The following is an 18924-nucleotide window of genomic DNA, read 5'->3' on the forward strand; positions in this document are numbered from 1 at the left end:
AGGAATCTGTGTCACAGTTTTGTGTCTTTTGTCTACACTACAATCATGCAAGGTCCACCTATTGGGATCTGTGCCACAGTTTTGTGTCTTTTGTCTACACTACAATCATGCAAGGTCCACCTATAGGAATCTGTGTCACAGTTTTGTGTCTTTTGTCTACACTACAATCATGCAAGGTCCACCTACAGGGATCTGTGTCACAGTTTTGTGTCTTTTGTCTACACTACAATCATGCAAGGTCCACCTATTGGGATCTGTGCCACAGTTTTGTGTCTTTTGTCTACACTACAATCATGCAAGGTCCACCTATAGGAATCTGTGTCACAGTTTTGTGTCTTTTGTCTACACTACAATCATGCAAGGTCCACCTATTGGGATCTGTGTCACAGTTTTGTGTCTTTTGTCTACACTACAATCATGCAAGGTCCACCTATATGGATCTGTGTCACAGTTTTGTGCCTTTTGTCTACACTACAATCATGCAAGGTCCACCTATAGGGATCTGTGTCACAGTTTTGCATCTTTTGTCTACACTACAATCATGTGTGGTCCACCTATAGGGATCTGTGTCACTGTTTTGCATCTTTGGTCAAAATTATGATGGTGCAAGTCCCTACTGAAGAGCATAACAAATAAATAACTTAAGAATTCACTCAAGCATTAAAACTGGTTAACAATGAAATAATTTTGGCATGGTGGCATTTAGGTGTGTAATGATACATTAATGAATTGATAATCATTACATTTTGGCCACAATACTATATTATATACATTACATTTTGGCCACAATACTATATTATATACCTTTGTTCCATGTCATTATACCTCTTAAAATAGAGCAAACCTTTAAAAAAAGATATCTCACTACCATGTTCATATTACTAGATCAATCCATCTGCAGTTTACATCATTGTTTGTACTGAGACTGAATGCATAAGAGTGAAGAATTATGATTGGTTGATGAAGGCTTATACATAAATCTGATTTCAAGGACAAATTAAAATGCCAACATGCATCATTAACCACTTCTCATATTTACCTGCATCCAGATGACCCTACCTCATTTGAATGCATACACATTTTGATAATTCTACTACTTTTTAATGCAAGCTCATTGGGCTTTAGTTCAGTGTTAGGTGCTAGAGAAAGGATTAGGTTTGTTCAGAAAATTTGGAATGCTTGTAAATGATGCTGTTTCAGTGCAATGTCATAAAGCTGCCTATTATTTATTTTAATTGTTTACACAATTTTTACAGGTGTGCCTGCACTGCCATGTCCTTTGGTGAACTAAACTATGATTTGTAGCACTCTGAAACACTGCAGAGTGTGTACATATTAAGAATTTTATTATTATCAGAGTTGAGCTTATCAGAGTAAAACAGACTAAATGTCAAAAAAATCATGAAAATTCTTTTAAATACATTCCTGTTAGATAGATAACAAGCTGTCTTTCAACACGAAGAATATTTTTTTCATATTTTAACTTGCAGTACAACAAAATATTGTGACATATATCACACAGTGACCTCTTTAGCATGACGCATCATAATGTGTCTCTAACATATTATTATACCCATAGCTGAGTTACTCTCATGAAAAAGCAACTGCATATAAATCAGAAGCCATAACTCTTGCAAATACTGTAATGGAATACTAAAAACCAAAAACACATTCAAGGTATTATCAAAAAAATGATTCATCTAAATTGAGTTGAAATTCAAAAATCCTTGTTACAGTTATGCTGCAGAAACAAAAGTTGGAAGAATGGGAAATCAGGGGCCATAACTCTTCTAAATAATGTTGTAGAATGCTGGAAACTGAACTCATTTAAGCTCTCAACCTTAAAAAAAAACTGCACAGAAAAATTTGTTAGAAATCCATAAATCTTTGTTTGAGTAATGTTGCAGAAACTAAACTTGGGAGGACGTAAACGAAGTCAAGGAATGCTGGAAATCCAATTATTTCAAAGGTCTTATCATTTTTGTCATCTTTCATGCATAAATTTTGTTTAATTGTTCCAAAAGAGTTGCCATTTTATCAAATTCTGAAGCTAGCGAAACAGAGAAGTTTTAATTAATTTGTCAGAGGGGTTATACAATATAACTTAACCTAACAGTAAATAAACTTAAATATCTTTTCAAGTCTTTGAAGAAGGAATTTAAAAATTGTTTATATGATATAAAATGATTCCAATTTCTTAGCGATATTACTCAGATCAAATTTCTAGTTAATGCTTTCACAATTTTCTTGGGTACATATCCAGACTACTCCATATGATAACCTTACGTGCAATTATACAGAGCCTTAAATAAATTCAAAAGTACATCAGTTAGATTAATCGTAAATATCCTACTCACTGAAAGCAATTTTGTTAAATATTCTACGACATAATTAACATTCACCCCAGCATTCTGTGCTCATATCTGCTAAATCATCTGATGCCGGTTAAGTCTGGTTGGCTATTACAATGTTACCTCATGAAGATATTATTACTCAAACAGACTGCATCTGATTTAAAACAAAAAATGTCTGACTTGTCACTGTACTATGACAATGTCCATAAGAAATAGTTCACTAAATGTTTATTTGTCCCAGTTACTGGAGAATGTGTAGAATGGTATTACTAGGTAGCAAATAAAATTGACAGCCACTGTCTGACTGCATGCAGATAATTGTATTTCTGACTGCATTCCGATAATTTTATTCTTCCTCTTAACTCTCACAATCTCATGTAACTGTTGCTCTAAAACACTCTAATCTGTTCAAACTAATATAAAAAAACATGACAGTGGAACCTGAAATTAGCAAGGTCATTGCTATAGCATGTCTAACAGAATACTGTATTAGCTGAAACAGTAAAGATCAGTTAAAATAATAACTGGTGGAAGGACTATATTTAAAATAATGACTAAATGCTGGAAGGACTAAAGTTAAAATAATGACTAACTGGTGGAAGGACTACAGTTAAAATAATGGCTAACATGTGGAAGGACTACAGTTAAACTAATGACTAACTGGTGGAAGGACTACAGTTAAAATAATGACTAACTGGTGGAAGGACTACAGTTAAAATAATGACTAACTGGTGGAAGGACTACAGTTAAAATAATGGCTAACATGTGGAAGGACTATAGTTAAAATAATGACTAACTGGTGGAAGGACTACAGTTAAAATAATGACTAACTGGTGGAAGGACTACAGTTAAAATAATGGCTAACATGTGGAAGGACTACAGTTAAACTAATGACTAACTGGTGGAAGGACTACAGTTAAAAGCTGACACTACAAACTATTATTTTGGAAGAACACCTGTCATTTATGATTGGTTTTCCTTCTTAACACACAGATCCATTATGCTGCATGGTATACTGACCTGTCCTGAGTCCTGATAGAGAATTGTTTTTATTAAAAGGAGTGTTCTCTGAAGAAAAATGTTACTTTAACACCTCTGTATGCATCTAAATTATCTGTTGACTGCAACTTTCCTACCTTGGCAGTTTACTTTCATCATATCCAGCTTGAAGCATCTCATCTCTGTACTCTCTGTATAAGCTATTTAACCGAATCCTGGCAGGGAGTGTTTCTCCTTCCTGAAAATGTGTGCCATTCTTATTTAATGTGGCTACAAGATAATAACAATCATTAATTATGAAGACAGTCAATAATAACAATCATTAATTATGAAGACAGTCAATTGTTTTAGTGCATTATGTTTCTCCAAAAATACTTCCTCAATCACATTAATGTTAGGAAATAATTCTACTAACTCCCGAATCAGCAATTCCAGAAGAATGAAAATGATCTAACATGTCTATATACCATCCTGACTAGAGAAGAAACACTTACCTCCCCTTACAACTGCCAGGTAACTACCCAACAAAAAATTGTTAACTAGTTTAAGTCATGTGATACACCAGAGAAATTTAATTTACTGACAGATTTACATACTCTGTTGAATTCATCCCTAATTACATAAACATTAAGAAAATAGGTAAGGTAAGAGGAGATGAAATCATTCATCCATAATCAATGGCACCCTTCAAGGCTGAATTCCCTATAGGAAAGACATAAACCATTCAACCATAATCAATGGCACCCTTCAAGGCTGAATTCCCCATAGGAAAGACATAAACCACTCAACCATAATCAATGGCACCCTTCAAGGCTGAATTCCCCATAGGAAAGACATAAACCACTCAACCATAATCAATGGCACCCTTCAAGGCAAGAACAGCTGAATTCTCTATAGGAAAGACATAAACCACTCAACCATAATCAATGGCACCCTTCAAGGCTGAATTCCCTATAGGAAAGACATAAACCACTCAACCATAATCAATGGCACCCTTCAAGGCAAGAACAGCTGAATTCCCCATAGGAAAGACATAAACCACTCAACCATAATCAATGGCACCCTTCAAGGCAAGAACAGCTGAATTCCCTACAGGAATGACATAAACCATTCAACCATAATCAATGGCACCCTTTAAGGCAAGAAAAGCTGCATTCCCTATAGGAAAGACATAAACCACCCAGCCATAATCAATGGCACCCTTCAAGGCAAGAACAACTGAATTCCCTATAGGAAAGACATAAACCACTCTCCCAATATGAAGACTGCACAACTCAGTCATGAAATACATGCTCCAAAAAGGAGAAGAGTTACTTTTCCTAACTAAGCAAAATTACATTTGGAAGAAAATTTGTTGAAAGTGATAAACACATGCCCATGAGAAGTTGTGTCAACATCAAATGAATCTATGGTCATCTTGGCCACAACTACAGGGGCAACCAGGTTTAACTTTTTTCTCTGTAACACAAAATCTGAGAGATAAAACCTTGAGAAGGTCAACTATGCATGCCAACAATGGCTTCTATTATATATGGGATCTGCTTGGGTCTCCTAAATTAAAGAGAGAAAACAAAATGGACGGGTCTAAATAAATGAAATATGAAGCCCTCTCAGACTGCTTGGATCACTCATTCCTTGTGTGGAAGGAGGATGATTCATGCTTGATAAAAATGGAGATGCCTGACATCTTCTGGAAGATTATCCGTGGGCAGTTGGGTTAGTATGTCAATGGTGGTTGTTGGAAGATATGAGGAAAGAGTAACTTTCCTTTCTCCTTTATGAAATTGCTTTCTGTGACTAAAAAGACAACTCCATTCTGTCGAAACATGCTGTTGAGTGGGATGTAGTCATCTATCCCTCTGCCTCCAATCACCTCTCTTTTGTGGTAGAGAATGCCAAGGTAGAAAAGGTGTAGGAAGGGCAAAGGAGAGCTGGTGGGACACCTCATGTTCTGCCTTGTTTCAGTACATCCTCTACATGGTCTCCAAACAACAGCAGTGAACCAAATGGTAAAGTGCATAAAGTCAAAATGAAAGGATGAGGCGTTAGAGACAACAAGAACAAAAATTTGAAGAGTGTCATCATATTAAACTGAGATTAGAAGAAGTTGTAATGGCATTGGCAACAGAATGAAGTGCTGCCCAATTAATCACATTGGCTATATGCACTACTGATTCCCACAATGCTCATTTTTCCACTCTTTTTGCCAAAGGAAAATTTGCGAAAACAATATGTATGTCCAGCACTGATGACATAACCAAGTTATTTTACTCAAATTTTGAAGTTGCATCAAACACACAGTGACTGATCTAGTAGAACAGCAGATTAGACATTTATTGCAATGTTCTCATTGGCACTCAGAACATCAATGCTGTACATATGCGCAGTACCAGAGCGCAGAATAGGAAAACGATAAAAACAAAAAAATTAGAATTTCCTTGGTCCAGGATTTTTGCAGACTGTAGGAGGAATCAAAAGGTGGAATGATCCTACTCCTCCTGAATGTCTACAGAATCCATGACCTTATAGTTCTGGCCCATATACAGAGATGGTGGATATCACAACACTGTTCAAGTCTAAAATATTTCCTGTACTGCAGCCTTGTCAATGAACTTTACTCCATCCGAGTAAGGCACCATATCATGGATTTCCCCAGATTTACTGTGGGGGTTGTCCTCATCCAGCAGTTTCCATGCTTGTGTACAGCATACTGGCAGGGAAGCATCAGTCTCTTTGTCCCTAGGTGGCATTTGTCTAATGGATACACACACCATTAATGTTGTCTACTGGATACATACACCATTAATGTTGTCTACTGGATACATACACCAATAATGTTGATTTGACTGTGCAAAACAACAGACAACAAAAAATATATATTTCACTAGGTCATAAGAAGGCTGGAAGACTGACTAGAAGGCCAGCTTGGTGGTCAGTTGGCTAGCAAACAAGAGAGACCAATTATACCGGTCCTTGTGTGATTCAATATACAATGTGACAGAAAGCTGGTATGCAACATGGCCAATTTAGAGGACTTATCTTGGATTGCTGTGTTGTATGCACAGACTACCAGAAGGCTGAACTGGAAGGTCAACAACTTGGATGACAATATAATGTGATGACAGTTGATACCAAATACTGGCAAGTTTCATTCATAATGAATCCTGTCTAACATGCTCTAAGGCTTTGCCCATGCATGGGGGGCTTTATGCTGACTTCAAGACAGCAATCTCCCAAGACATTCAAATGAGGAGGACCAGAGGAAGAGAGGTGCATAAACTGTTGTCTGATGAATCAACCATCGCTGATCTTGACTTTCAGAGTACTCTACAGCCACAGTAAAAATTAGAAAACAAAATACTCGACAAATATACCACAGCAACCATTATTTTAAAAAAATGATAAACTGGTATCTGCTGCAGAGTCTGCATATATATTTACCAGGCCAGACAAATAAAGTCAAACTTAGAGAAATATGAAAAAGTATCCAAAGGAAATCACAAATAAGGTTACCATTCCTCTGTGGAAACCTAAGTATAATATTATACCTCACTTATTGATAGATGGATTGAAATTAAAAAGTTCTTTAAGTATTCATACCACAACGAAACTAAAACTTGTAAATAATGCTTTGAAGGGTAGCCACAAAACAGTAGTAAAGGGAGGTAATGGGTTCTAGTTTTCTTCTCTTTGTCTATATCATATGGAAAAAGACCAAAGTTTTGTCTTTTCAAGATTGACAGATTAGAGAGGCAGAAGAGCTTATTTATAAACATTTGTATGATTCAACAATATATCTGACAGAGAATGATGTATCCCCATTGCTTATATCCTCTTTGCTTCAGGTTTTTTTTTAAAATCCTCAAAATAAGACCTGAATACAAAACCTTAAATAATGACAACAATGTTCCCACCAATACAGAACCTAAAGAAATCATGTGATGTCCTCTCTTAATTAACCAAGTGATATCTCATCATACACGCATCCATCTTTATAATCCTTTTCATGAAGAAATGCAGTGTAGTAATACTTAATTTATATGTGGGGTTGCCTTAGACTGAAGTGAATAATATAGGCAATACCATGGTAAAATAAAAGATGTATCTAACATATAAATTATGCATGATATGCCTTTATTAAAATGTGAAATTACATAATGAAAAGTCATAGAAGCCAAAAACATCAGTGAAAAAATTATGTAATAATTTGTATGTGTTGTGTGTGGGTTTTGTTCTTTTAATGATCTTTATCAATTTTAGTCATATCACCATGGTGTCTGCTGTGTGGAAGTTTATAGTGATGTCTAACACTAGGGCATCATACTGTGAACATGTAGCATTATGTCCTACCCAGCCACTTTATTCTGACACCAGGCTGACCACTCTAAACACTAACCTCTTAATAGTGAGCACCAAGCAAGGCAGCTGCTAGTGCCATTTTTACAAGTCTTTGGTATGACTCGGCCAGGGTTCAAACCCACAAATTCCCACATCCAAGGTAGATGCTCTAACCACTTAAGCCACTGAAGCGGTTTTGTAGTAAATTGAAAAACAATATTCATGCCATGAAGTGGGATCTATGAAGACACACTGACACATATTATACTGAGGGAATATAGGAAGGTGTTAAACTGAGATGTATTATACTGAGGGATCACTTTATGTCACTGTCTAACCATCTCAAATTGGTGATTTTTCATGAATATTTCTCACATTTCAACTATAACTCAGAAATATTAAAACTAGGCCTTCTAAATTACCAGATGTAGGTTCTTAACACATGGTTCACAAGAACAGCAATACAAATGTTTTATAAATAACAATTCAATCTTACATCTTTCACATGGTGTTTGATATACATTTTTATACTAAACAGTCAGACTGGGACTGTTTTGGTATTTTAATTCATGGCCACATGTGGACATTCAATAACATGTTGAATCAACCATAACACAATCAGACTGAGACTGTTTTGGTATTTCCAATGACAACTACATGTAGACATTCTATGACATAATGAATCAACTGTATTATTTATGTGATATAATTTCTATTTATACCATTTAGACTAATAAGATACATAAAAGTATTTTTTAAATAAAATCGATGTGTAATTAAAACAGAACCATATTTAAGTCTTGTTCTAAATTAGGGAAAGAACGTGTATGGTGTCTGACATTTCTGAGGGGCTAATATTCTGATATTCAACAGAGGCCAAATCATATATAAAATTTTATGCATGTAAGCTTCATGATAAATTATACAAAAAATTAAAAAAAGTTTATGCAGGTTTAAATGTGTGGATTTTGAAAATAAAATAAATGAAATTAAATCCACAAATATTTCTGATTCTACAATCATGCAGCAATAAAAGGTCTCACTCCGATGGCTTTTTGGTGTTCCACTGCCAGATCAGAGTCATTCTTCCTGCTGACTTAAAACAAAAGAAACATGTGGCATTGTGTATTTATTCAACAAGCTTACAAAACGAATCCCTGAAGGTACTGGTATGAAGTCCTCCACTCGTGTCATTAAGTCCCTACTGTCACTGTACACTGCCGTCTTACTGACTTTGGGATGCAAACTGTCATAGATGCTGCATCTGAAGAAATAACAAACCATCATTAAGAACATTCATCTGACATGAACGAAATTTCAAGTCACAACTGTTACAAAAATTATCATTTTGTAATCAAAGGTGTTTCAGACTGATGACATATAAGAATTTTTTGCATTATGCATATTTTTCATTATATTTGCTAATGAATACTGGCAATTAAAACATAATCAAGAGTGAAATTTTACTGTCAAATGACCATTTCTATCAGAATGCAGCATATGAGCTGATAAATATTAAAACAGAGCTGCTAAATTATGGAAACAATACAATAACTACGACAAAGGTAAGGTATTATCATTTCATGCTACGTCTATCAATTTCCTAATAATTGTTTCCAGAAATGCTAATTCTTTTCCCTAAATGCTGATGAATATAAACTTGCCATGTAGCCACAATTTTTGTCTAGCATAAAAAACAAAGGTTGATTCAAAACTCTATAATGAAAAATCATACTTTAGTTTATCAATTTCATTGACATATGACTTGTGTGAAGAGATAAAATCAGGTATCCCCAAAATTTCATAATTCTAAACTCAACTGGACCAAGGCATCCAAGGTCATAGAGGAAAAAACCCATTAAACTATGAGCACAAGTCCAAATTTTGTGTCCAAACAACATGCTAACTATGTGGCCTGATTTTGTGCTCCAACATCATGTCAATTATGTGGCCGGATTTTGTGCTCCAACATCATGTCAACTATGTGGCCTGATTTTGTGTTCAAACAGCATGTCAACTATGTGACCTGATTTTGTGCTCAAACAGCATGTTGACTATTTGGCCTGATTTTGTTTTCAAACAGTGTTTTGAATATGTGGCCTTATTTTGTGTTCAAACAGCGTGTTGACTATGTGGTCTTGAGTTTGTGTTTAAACAAGATTTTGACTATGTGACCTGATTTTGTGTTCAAACAGCATGTCAACTAGGTGGCCTTATTTTGTGTTCAAACAGCGTGTTGACTGTGGCCTGATTTTGTGTTCAAACACCATGTCAACTATGTGGCCTGATTTTGTGCTCAAACAGCATGTTGACTATTTGGCCTGATTTTGTATTCAAACAGTGTTTTGAATATGTGGCCTTATTTTGTGTTCAAACAGCATGTTGACTATGTGGCCTGATTTTTTGTTTAAACAAGATTTTGACTATGTGACCTGATTTTGTGTTCAAACAGCATGTCAACTAGGTGGCCTGATTTTGTGTTCAAAAAGCATGTTGACTATGTGGCCTGTTTTTGTGTCTAAACAAGATTTTGACTATGTGGCCTGATTTTGTGTTCAAACAGCATGTCAACTAGGTGACCTGATTTTGTGTTCAAACAGCGTGTTGACTATGTGGCCTGTTTTTGTGTTTAAACAAGATTTTGACTATGTGACATGATTTTGTGTTCAAACAGCATGTCAACTATGTGACCTGATTTTGTGTTCAAACAGCATGTCAACTAGGTGGCCTGATTTTGTGTTCATAAAGCATGTTGACTATGTGGCCTGCTTTTGTGTTTAAACAAGATTTTGACTATGTGGCCTGATTTTGTGTTCAAACAGCATGTCAACTAGGTGGCCTTATTTTGTGTTCAAACAGCGTGTTGACTACTGGCCTGATTTTGTGTTCAAACACCATGTCAACTATGTGGCCTGATTTTGTGCTCAAACAGCATGTTGACTATTTGGCCTGATTTTGTATTCAAACAGTGTTTTGAATATGTGGCCTTATTTTGTGTTCAAACAGTGTGTTGACTATGTGGTCTGATTTTGTGTTTAAACAAGATTTTGACTATGTGACCTGATTTTGTGTTCAAACAGCGTGTTAACTAGGTGGCCTGATTTTGTGTTCAAAAAGCATGTTGACTATGTGGCCTGTTTTTGTGTCTAAACAAGATTTTGACTATGTGGCCTGATTTTGTGTTCAAACAGCATGTCAACCATGTGGCCTTATTTTGTGTTCAAACAGCGTGTTGACTATGTGGCCTGTTTTTGTGCTTAAACAAGATTTTGACTATGTGGCCTGATTTTGTGTTCAAACAGCATGTCAACTATGTGGCCGATTTTGTGTTTAAACAAGATTTTGACTATGTGATCTGATTTTGTGTTTGAACAGCGTGTTGACTATGTGGCCTGTTTTTGTGTTTAAACAAGATTTTGACTATGTGGCCTGATTTCGTGTTCAAACAAGATTTTGACTATGTGACCTGATTTTGTGTTCAAACAGCATGTTGACTATGTGGCCTGATTATTTTGTTGTGATAAAATCTTTGATTCATCCTATTATGTCCATACAGGTTATCAGTACAGTAACTTAATCTGTGTGCAATGTTACATTTTATAGCATAGGTACATCAGCTTTCAATCTCGTTTCAAAGAGCATGTCATTATTTCAGCTATACAAACTCCTTGCTACTTCACTGATGGTGGGCACACCAGAGCTAAGCTGATGCAAATCATTTTCAACAGGGTTGCAAGACCCTGGTGATCTGGGCTGGTTTTATGCTGGTATATATGTATTGAGTTTAAACCAAGGAGAAATATCATTTTTAAACTTTAAAACAGCCTATCTGATGCTAGTTCTGACCCAGTACTTTCAATATGACATGGCCAGATGTCTACCGTTTTCTGCGTTTTTTTTATGATACCATCAATCTGTATATCAATCATGGCATCTTAAGACACTGAAAATTCCACCCATTTCATCTTTCAAAATTTATCAAAATTGCTCAAAATTAGTTGAACAATACAGTACTGAATACAGAAAAAAGTTGTATTTATTTAAAATAGATGGATAAATACAGAAAAGCCTGCCTCAAGTGCCAAAACTCCCTGATGCAGCATTTCTGCTTAAAATGTGTATGCATTTGTTCTTAGAGCTGAAGTACCGATCTTAATTAAAATAGCCTGGGACTTGTAGAGCTAAATTTACCTTGAGTATTGTATGGTCAATTTCTAATCAAAGGTGTGTGGATATCTATATCATGATAATGAAGTCCTGATTACTAGATCGTGTTGAACTGTCACCATCAGAAAACGTGAAATATCAGATGCGAAGCATCAAGTCATGATCTGGATTTTCTCATGATGACAACAAGACGCAATCTTGTAATCAAGATTGAATTGCTCTGATAATTATTTTTTGCTATAGACCTTTAAATCCCTAAATGAAGTTGAAAAAAAGAGATTGCATAACATTCCAACATTTCTGATATGCAGTTCATCTTAAGTCATAAACTGAATTTCAATGTACCAGCTGATATGTGCATGAATATCAGTTTTATGAACGATGCATGTGCAACTAGTTTTCACTACTATTCATTGTCAATGAGTTATCTGACACGTGAAAGCTGGAGACCATATGTGATTGACAGTTATTGTGAAGTTGTCAAATTTTGCATCGCAGAAGATTTCACCAGCTGAATAATTAGGAAAGTTTCTATCCAAAGCCAGGTGGATAGCATTTAAACTATTTTTGGTGGGATATCATGAGAGGCTCCAATGGGGACTCAGCATGGGACTAACAGCATTATTTTGACATTGTTTATAGTGGGGTTGGACAAACTGTTGCAAACCTGATAAGAAATGACAAAAAGGTTCTGGTTTATTCTTGGATTGAAAATGTATAGTTAAATAATAAAATACATTTGTTTTCTATTTTAACTTTGATAAAAAAAATATAACTGAAGTCTAGCTACTCAGGTTATAGAAGATATTAACCAAAGTATGTCCATCAAAAACCACAGAATGTAATGTATAATTAACATCTATCTTTCATTAGAAACATTACCTTTGTTGTTATGCATTTTAAAATTTAAGCACTATACTGAAAACAGAATGCAATTTCTTCAAAGCAAGACCTTGATTAAACTTAAAATGACACTGTAAATAAGTATAGACTCTCAGTCTATAACAAAAACGAAAGACTTACCACAAAGGATATTTATAAAATAAAAGAAATATGGCTGCAATGGTTAAAGTCACAGACTTCATTCTACTACTGTATCTACAAATGTATCTACAAATAACAAAATTTTCAAGAAATATATCCCAAACAATAGAAACATTAGTAATATTGGAACATGTCATAACAAATAATCATCCCACCTGTCTATCATTGGGTGTTGACCTGTTTTTGGATTTTATATAAACACCATGTATATATTCTCATATGTTCTTGCTTTTCCATGAATGTGCTTGACCCAACAACTCAAGCTGATCTTGGAACAAAAAGCATGGTGAATCAATGCATGGTAGATTCCATCGTCATTATTCTCATCACCAACAAGGTTCTTGGTATTAGGGTGTGAGGAACCACAATAATATTTGTACTCAGGTCAAGAACCTTGTTCTAGTCTCTTGCTCATGGACACCCCAGTAGAATAAAGTAGACAACTTTTCATAACTGATTACGGTTACTGTACAGAAGTGTATAATCGACAATCTTACCTGATCCGATAACCTCTCCAAAATCTCTGAATCTCAATGGCAGCACAAGTCCGGGCATCAATACCTGTAGGGTCATTCTGTATTATAGCCTTTAAAGATACAAAATTTAGAAATTTGATGTTCAGTTTAGCAGTGATATAACAGTACAGTGTTATAGGCAAGCAAATACTGAAGCTGAAATTAATATCTTCTAATGCTAACATTTTATAACAGTGTTTAAAATGGTCACTGCATTGATTTCTGCTGAACATCTGCTGGAGCGAAGTCTCTATTAGGGAGAGACCATTTAAGTTTCTAAAGGTGGGGTGGTATATGCCATTCCTTGCTTTACTTAATGCCAACTTAGTGTGATGAATGAAATAATTTTTTTAAAAACAGTTGGAAATAATAATTCAGCCCTGTGAAATTAAATGGCCAGTCTCGTAGACTATATGTCCACTCAGAACTGAACTAGTAGGCAGTTGTGTACATGTATATTCAATCTCATAACTGGGCCATTACTGCTTAAGGACTAAACATGTGGTCGGAATTTAAGTGTAAACTCCGTGTTTTCTTGTTTGTTTTTTTTTTTTTTTTTTTTAAACAGGAGCTACTGCTATATGGAATTTAATTGTCCATACCTCAGAGGATTACTTTCCATGTTTAAACAGTAGGATAAATTTACATTCTTCAAGAGAAGTTCAACAAGGTGAGCCGCTCGTCAAGTCAGTAAGTTTTCTAAATGTACAAAATATACAAGACTTTTCAAATTAATTTCTATTGTCCATATATATGATCAAAATATATATCACTGCTTGGTGAAATGGTATCTGATTGTTAAACATTCACGATGTGTCACTCTTTCATTGATTGGCTGTTCAAAATGTTAATTAATAATGCTAATCAGCCGCTCCATGGTGGAGACGCCATCTGCATGCCAGCTGATGTGCAGTGGTGATTGGTTAGTACTGTATTGCTCTGTCATGGAACAATATCATGGAATGAAAGTGGACGGATTAAGTCCCGCAGCATGATGCATGGAGTTCCAAAGATACATGTGAACTGTACTATATATATGTACAATATATATACAAAACAGAGGATTTTCAACTTTGAGATAAAGAATTGCTTAAAACCAATGTTGTATGCAAATGAGCATATTGAGAAATAGAGGACATAGTTTTTGCTTTACTCTAGCTTCTTTTGTAAGTGTATAAATGGTTAAAATAGAACACATTATTTTCTTTTTGGTTGAGTTTGAATTTCCCTTAATTTTGTATAGACTTAATATGTGAAAGATAACTTATACTCAATTGGATGACTTCACTTTTTGAGGTCTATGTAATGAAATAATTAAGTCATGAATGTTTTCAACACCATGAATTTGACAAACACAAACTAAACATGGAGTCAATTATTCACATTATCAGTCCTGTGTGAAGGAAAAATGGATACATGTCAAGATACAGTTACAGATAGACAGATGGACAGATAAAGCATATGCCTTCACCTGTGCCTAAGTATATACCTTTCTTGATTGTTTTGCAGTTCTTGCCAACTTCCTAGCCCTAACTGCCTCTGAACTTCCACCTGAAATAATATGAATCTATTTTTATATTTATGAATGATCTATTGAATGTATTAGTTATTCAGATAGCATTTCAAAATCAGAACACTGTATGATCTTCACTACAGTGACAGTTACTACAAAACAAAAATGAGAAAAGAAAAAGTTTATCCAACTTGATAATCCTATGTCCATTGTGGTTCCAAATAACATAATCAGTTCACATTTCACTTCTCATTCTCTTTTATCACAATTTTCATGCCTTCTTTCATTTCTTATTAATTTTCTGAATAATTAAACAGAATGCTGCTTAAAATGCTCCTGATATTGTATATTTCTTCAAGAATCAGTCTTGTCAAATGAACTAAAACACATTGCCTTGCCAAAATGCAAACTAATAAAGAGGAGGGTTTTCTATATGATTTTTTAAGTTTAAGTTCCTTAAAAAAGGCTGGAGTCCCATCCATAAAAAGAGTCCCCAAAACAAGTCCTAACTTTGCTTGAATAACTGGGGCATTATGCATATGTTCTTGTGTTACCAATGTAAATGTCATAGATTGCTAATGCTCAATCATTGTGACACAGTATTATCATTAAAAAAAAAATCAAAATTTAAGACAACTATAAAAATCCTGGATGACTTTACCTTGCCATTCTTCAATTTTATTTGCAACTAGAATGAATCAGAAAGGAGATTAAATATTTTTTAATTAATTTTATTAATTTAATTAATTTAACAACTTTAACTCCACTTCAGATAATTATATCATTTGCAAAGACATTCAGAAAAAGAAATAATTAACCATATTCCATTGCTTTTATTTATTTCATCTTTCAATACACAGCATACTATACATTCTGTTATTTCTTAAACAAGTTTTAATTAGCTTCTCTAATGCAGGTTTAGGTTCAACCATTCTTTCACTTTCAAGTGTATTTGATTCCATGAATCTTTCAGTCTCATACACTCTCTGTTTACTTGACCAGAATTAGATTCAATATCTACTTTTTGTTGACCATTTTTGCAAGAATCAGGCTCATCTCAAGCTCTTTGCTTGGTACCAAAGTTAATTTTCATAATAGCAGGTATAATCAATGAACTATGAGATGAAAAAAGAAAAAACTTTAAATACATAATTGATTGGAATTATGTCTTCCTTTGTGTTATAAGGCAACTGCCTTTTGACTGCTCCTCTCTAAATCTATTTAGGGATATTTTTATTTAATTTGTAATGAGCCTCTGCAGAGACTGAGAAATATCATTCCATTAACAAAGTTAATGTGTTCTCCTTCAACTGAAAAGTACATTAAATGTATACTGGTTTATGACTACAAACGGAATTACCAAGTCCAAAGTTTCATTCTGTATAAATTAAAGCACACATTCTTGTACATTTTCTGATCAGTATGTAGACAACTGTTACAATATGTTAAGTGCAGCCCGTTATTAACTTAACCATTAGTTGGTCAGCCTCGGTACCGTAGTTGTCATTCTCCTGTAAGTGTCCTAAGTGATCAAAATATGGAAGGTTCACCCAACTAAACTTTCGGATATTTAATAGAAGAAGAACAAAACAAAAACAAATAAAAATAATTTTCGGATACATAACGGAGTACTGGTACAATACTGTGGACCTTCTTGCTGCGTACCAGTAGTCGCCATATGGTTAATATTTCGCAAATGGACGCGACATTTTACTTTTAATATGCATACCTTTAAAAGACTATAAAGTGATGTACTTTTAAAGGTATTCGTAATAAATAAAATCTGCGTTCCGCTCACGAAATATCAGTAACATAGCGACGATTTGTACATGGAGAGAACAGGTCCTCTGTCAACAATCAAGTATTCTCCTCAATCAAATGACATTCATAAAATCTCTAAGCTTAGATATCATATGAACATCCACGTGTTAAAGATGTATGCGAACCTAAAAATCCTGTATTATAGATATTTTCTACTATGATTCTATCGCTAATCATTGTAGCAGCTTTAAACTCCTTGGTTGTCAATTTCAACTATCATGGCGACTAGGATACACATTCTATGACAATATTTCATACAATATAATTAACAGCAAAATCAGGAAAACCAGTCAGGATGTAGATGTTATTAGGCGCGTGCAAACCTCCAAGAGGATTATCTCCCTTGCACGAAGCAGTAAAATTATCATATCCGGTAAATTCACAGTTCTGTAGTTAATATTACACATATATAAACGAAAGTACAAAATAATATATTTTTTTATTAAAAAGAAGCACTTTTATAGTTTATTTTGAAAGATGTGTAAAAAGAAAGAAGCGTTATGTACATATCATATACATAGTGTATAGAATGTATATGATACGAGACTTGTCGAAGTTTTACATGATTATAACATCATTTTGTGCTTCATTGTTGGAACTACACCCCTACCCCCCACCCCCCACCCCACATGGACAAACAGAACTTTACTGATGGGCTGTGCCCAATCATTTTTAAAGTTTATGGTTAAAGGTTCTATGTTGACATTATGTCAATACTTTGTTGGGGATTTCAGAAAATGCAATTATATTGTTCAAACTCATAACGAACGAAGACGAAAGTTTGCGTATATTTGTATGTCAAATATAAAGTTTCCAGTGTCAAATTTAAGAGATTTTAATACGAGTACTTTCCATTTGGTATGATAGAATGACTCTTAAATTCAATACAACCATCAACATTTCTGCCTTTCTGAAACACTGAAAAATAATAGTCTTTAAATACTGTAAAGACAGACAGACCTCTATAGTTTGCAGAGTGCGACCGCCTCGGAAGCGGAGGTCGCGGGTTCGAATCCGGCCGAGTCATACCAGAGACTTATAATAATAAAAAAATGGTACTAGCAGCTGCCTCGCTAGGCGCTCAGCATGAACAGATTAGTCCCAGGACTAGTATGCCTCCTGACAGGATAATGTGACAAGGTAGAACATGATGATACATGTCTGCGGCACGATGCCCCAGTGGTAAACAAACACTATTAACTGTCAAACTGCAGACATCGCAGCGATATGACTGAAAAATTGTTAAAGCTACGTTAAAAATCCAAAACACACACACACACACACACACACACACAATAGTTTGCATGTTTTCTTTCACTTTAGTTTCCAAGCTTTATTCTTCTCTGTATTAGATTGCATAACAAGATTGCATATTACCTATGTAGGGACTTTAAATATGTCTAAATAGATTAAGATCTTGGCATCCGTCCGTCTACGGGAGACGATGGCGTAGCTCCAAAGTAAGGTTTTGTTTATCCTTCTTTCTAGCTCTCTTTTCAGCTTGTTTTATTTTTCTCTCTTCCTCTGCGTTTTGAACTCCCTGCCTGACAGCTAGACGCCAGCTGGAACGGTTGTTTGCACAGCTCTCCCATTTGTTGACATTGATGTTTGCCGTCTTCATATCCTTCTTGCAAACATCTTTGTAGCGCAGATGTGGTCGTCCAGTTGGTCGTGCATCTTCTGCTAGCTCACTGTATAACAGGTCCTTGGGAATGCGCCCTGGGTCCATTCTCTTGACATGGCCAAGCAAGCGAAGGCGCCTCTCGCTGAGAATGAAGAACATGCTGTTCATGCTGGCGCGTTCTAGAACCTCTGTGTTGGGTACTTTGTCCTGCCACTGGATGTGCAGAATGCGCCGCAGACATCTCAGGTGGAAGCTGTTGAGTTTCCTCTCATGTCTTGCATAAGTGGTCCATGTTTCGCTGCTGTAGAGAAGTGAGCTGAGCACGCAGGCTTGGTAGACACACAGTTTGGTCTTCTCGATGAGGTTGGGGTTGTTCCAGACTCTCTGGTTAAGTCTGGCCATCACTGCTGCTGCCTTGGCAATCCTGCCGTTCACCTCAGAATCAATGGAGAGTGAGCTGGAGATGTTAGACCCGAGCTATGTGAAGTTCTCGACAACTTCCAAGTTGTACCCATCGATGGAGACAGAGGGAAGGGAGTCCTGCGCCAT

At 35.4% G+C, this 18924-nt stretch overlaps 1 protein-coding gene across 2 annotated transcripts in view; it reads right to left on the bottom strand.

Annotated features, from left to right (window-relative positions):
• LOC149799104 (protein MFI-like) overlaps positions 1–16987 on the bottom strand; it is a 57982-nt gene extending 40995 nt beyond the window's left edge. For both annotated transcript variants that reach the window (XM_089958116.1, XM_089958115.1), the window contains exons 1-5: positions 16877–16987; positions 14907–14968; positions 13400–13488; positions 8838–8955; positions 3491–3591 (exon numbers count right to left, since the gene is read on the bottom strand). In XM_089958116.1, coding sequence (XP_089814242.1) covers positions 3491–3591; positions 8838–8955; positions 13400–13488; positions 14907–14968; positions 16877–16928 — 422 coding nt within the window. In that variant the 5' untranslated portion in view covers positions 16929–16987. The remainder of the gene's footprint in view (positions 1–3490; positions 3592–8837; positions 8956–13399; positions 13489–14906; positions 14969–16876) is intronic.
• Between the last annotated feature and the right edge of the window lie 1937 nt (positions 16988–18924).

This window comes from Sinohyriopsis cumingii, chromosome 5 (genome assembly GCF_028554795.1).
Source record: "Sinohyriopsis cumingii isolate HCF-2022 chromosome 5, ASM2855479v2, whole genome shotgun sequence".
NCBI lineage: Eukaryota > Metazoa > Mollusca > Bivalvia > Unionida > Unionidae > Sinohyriopsis > Sinohyriopsis cumingii.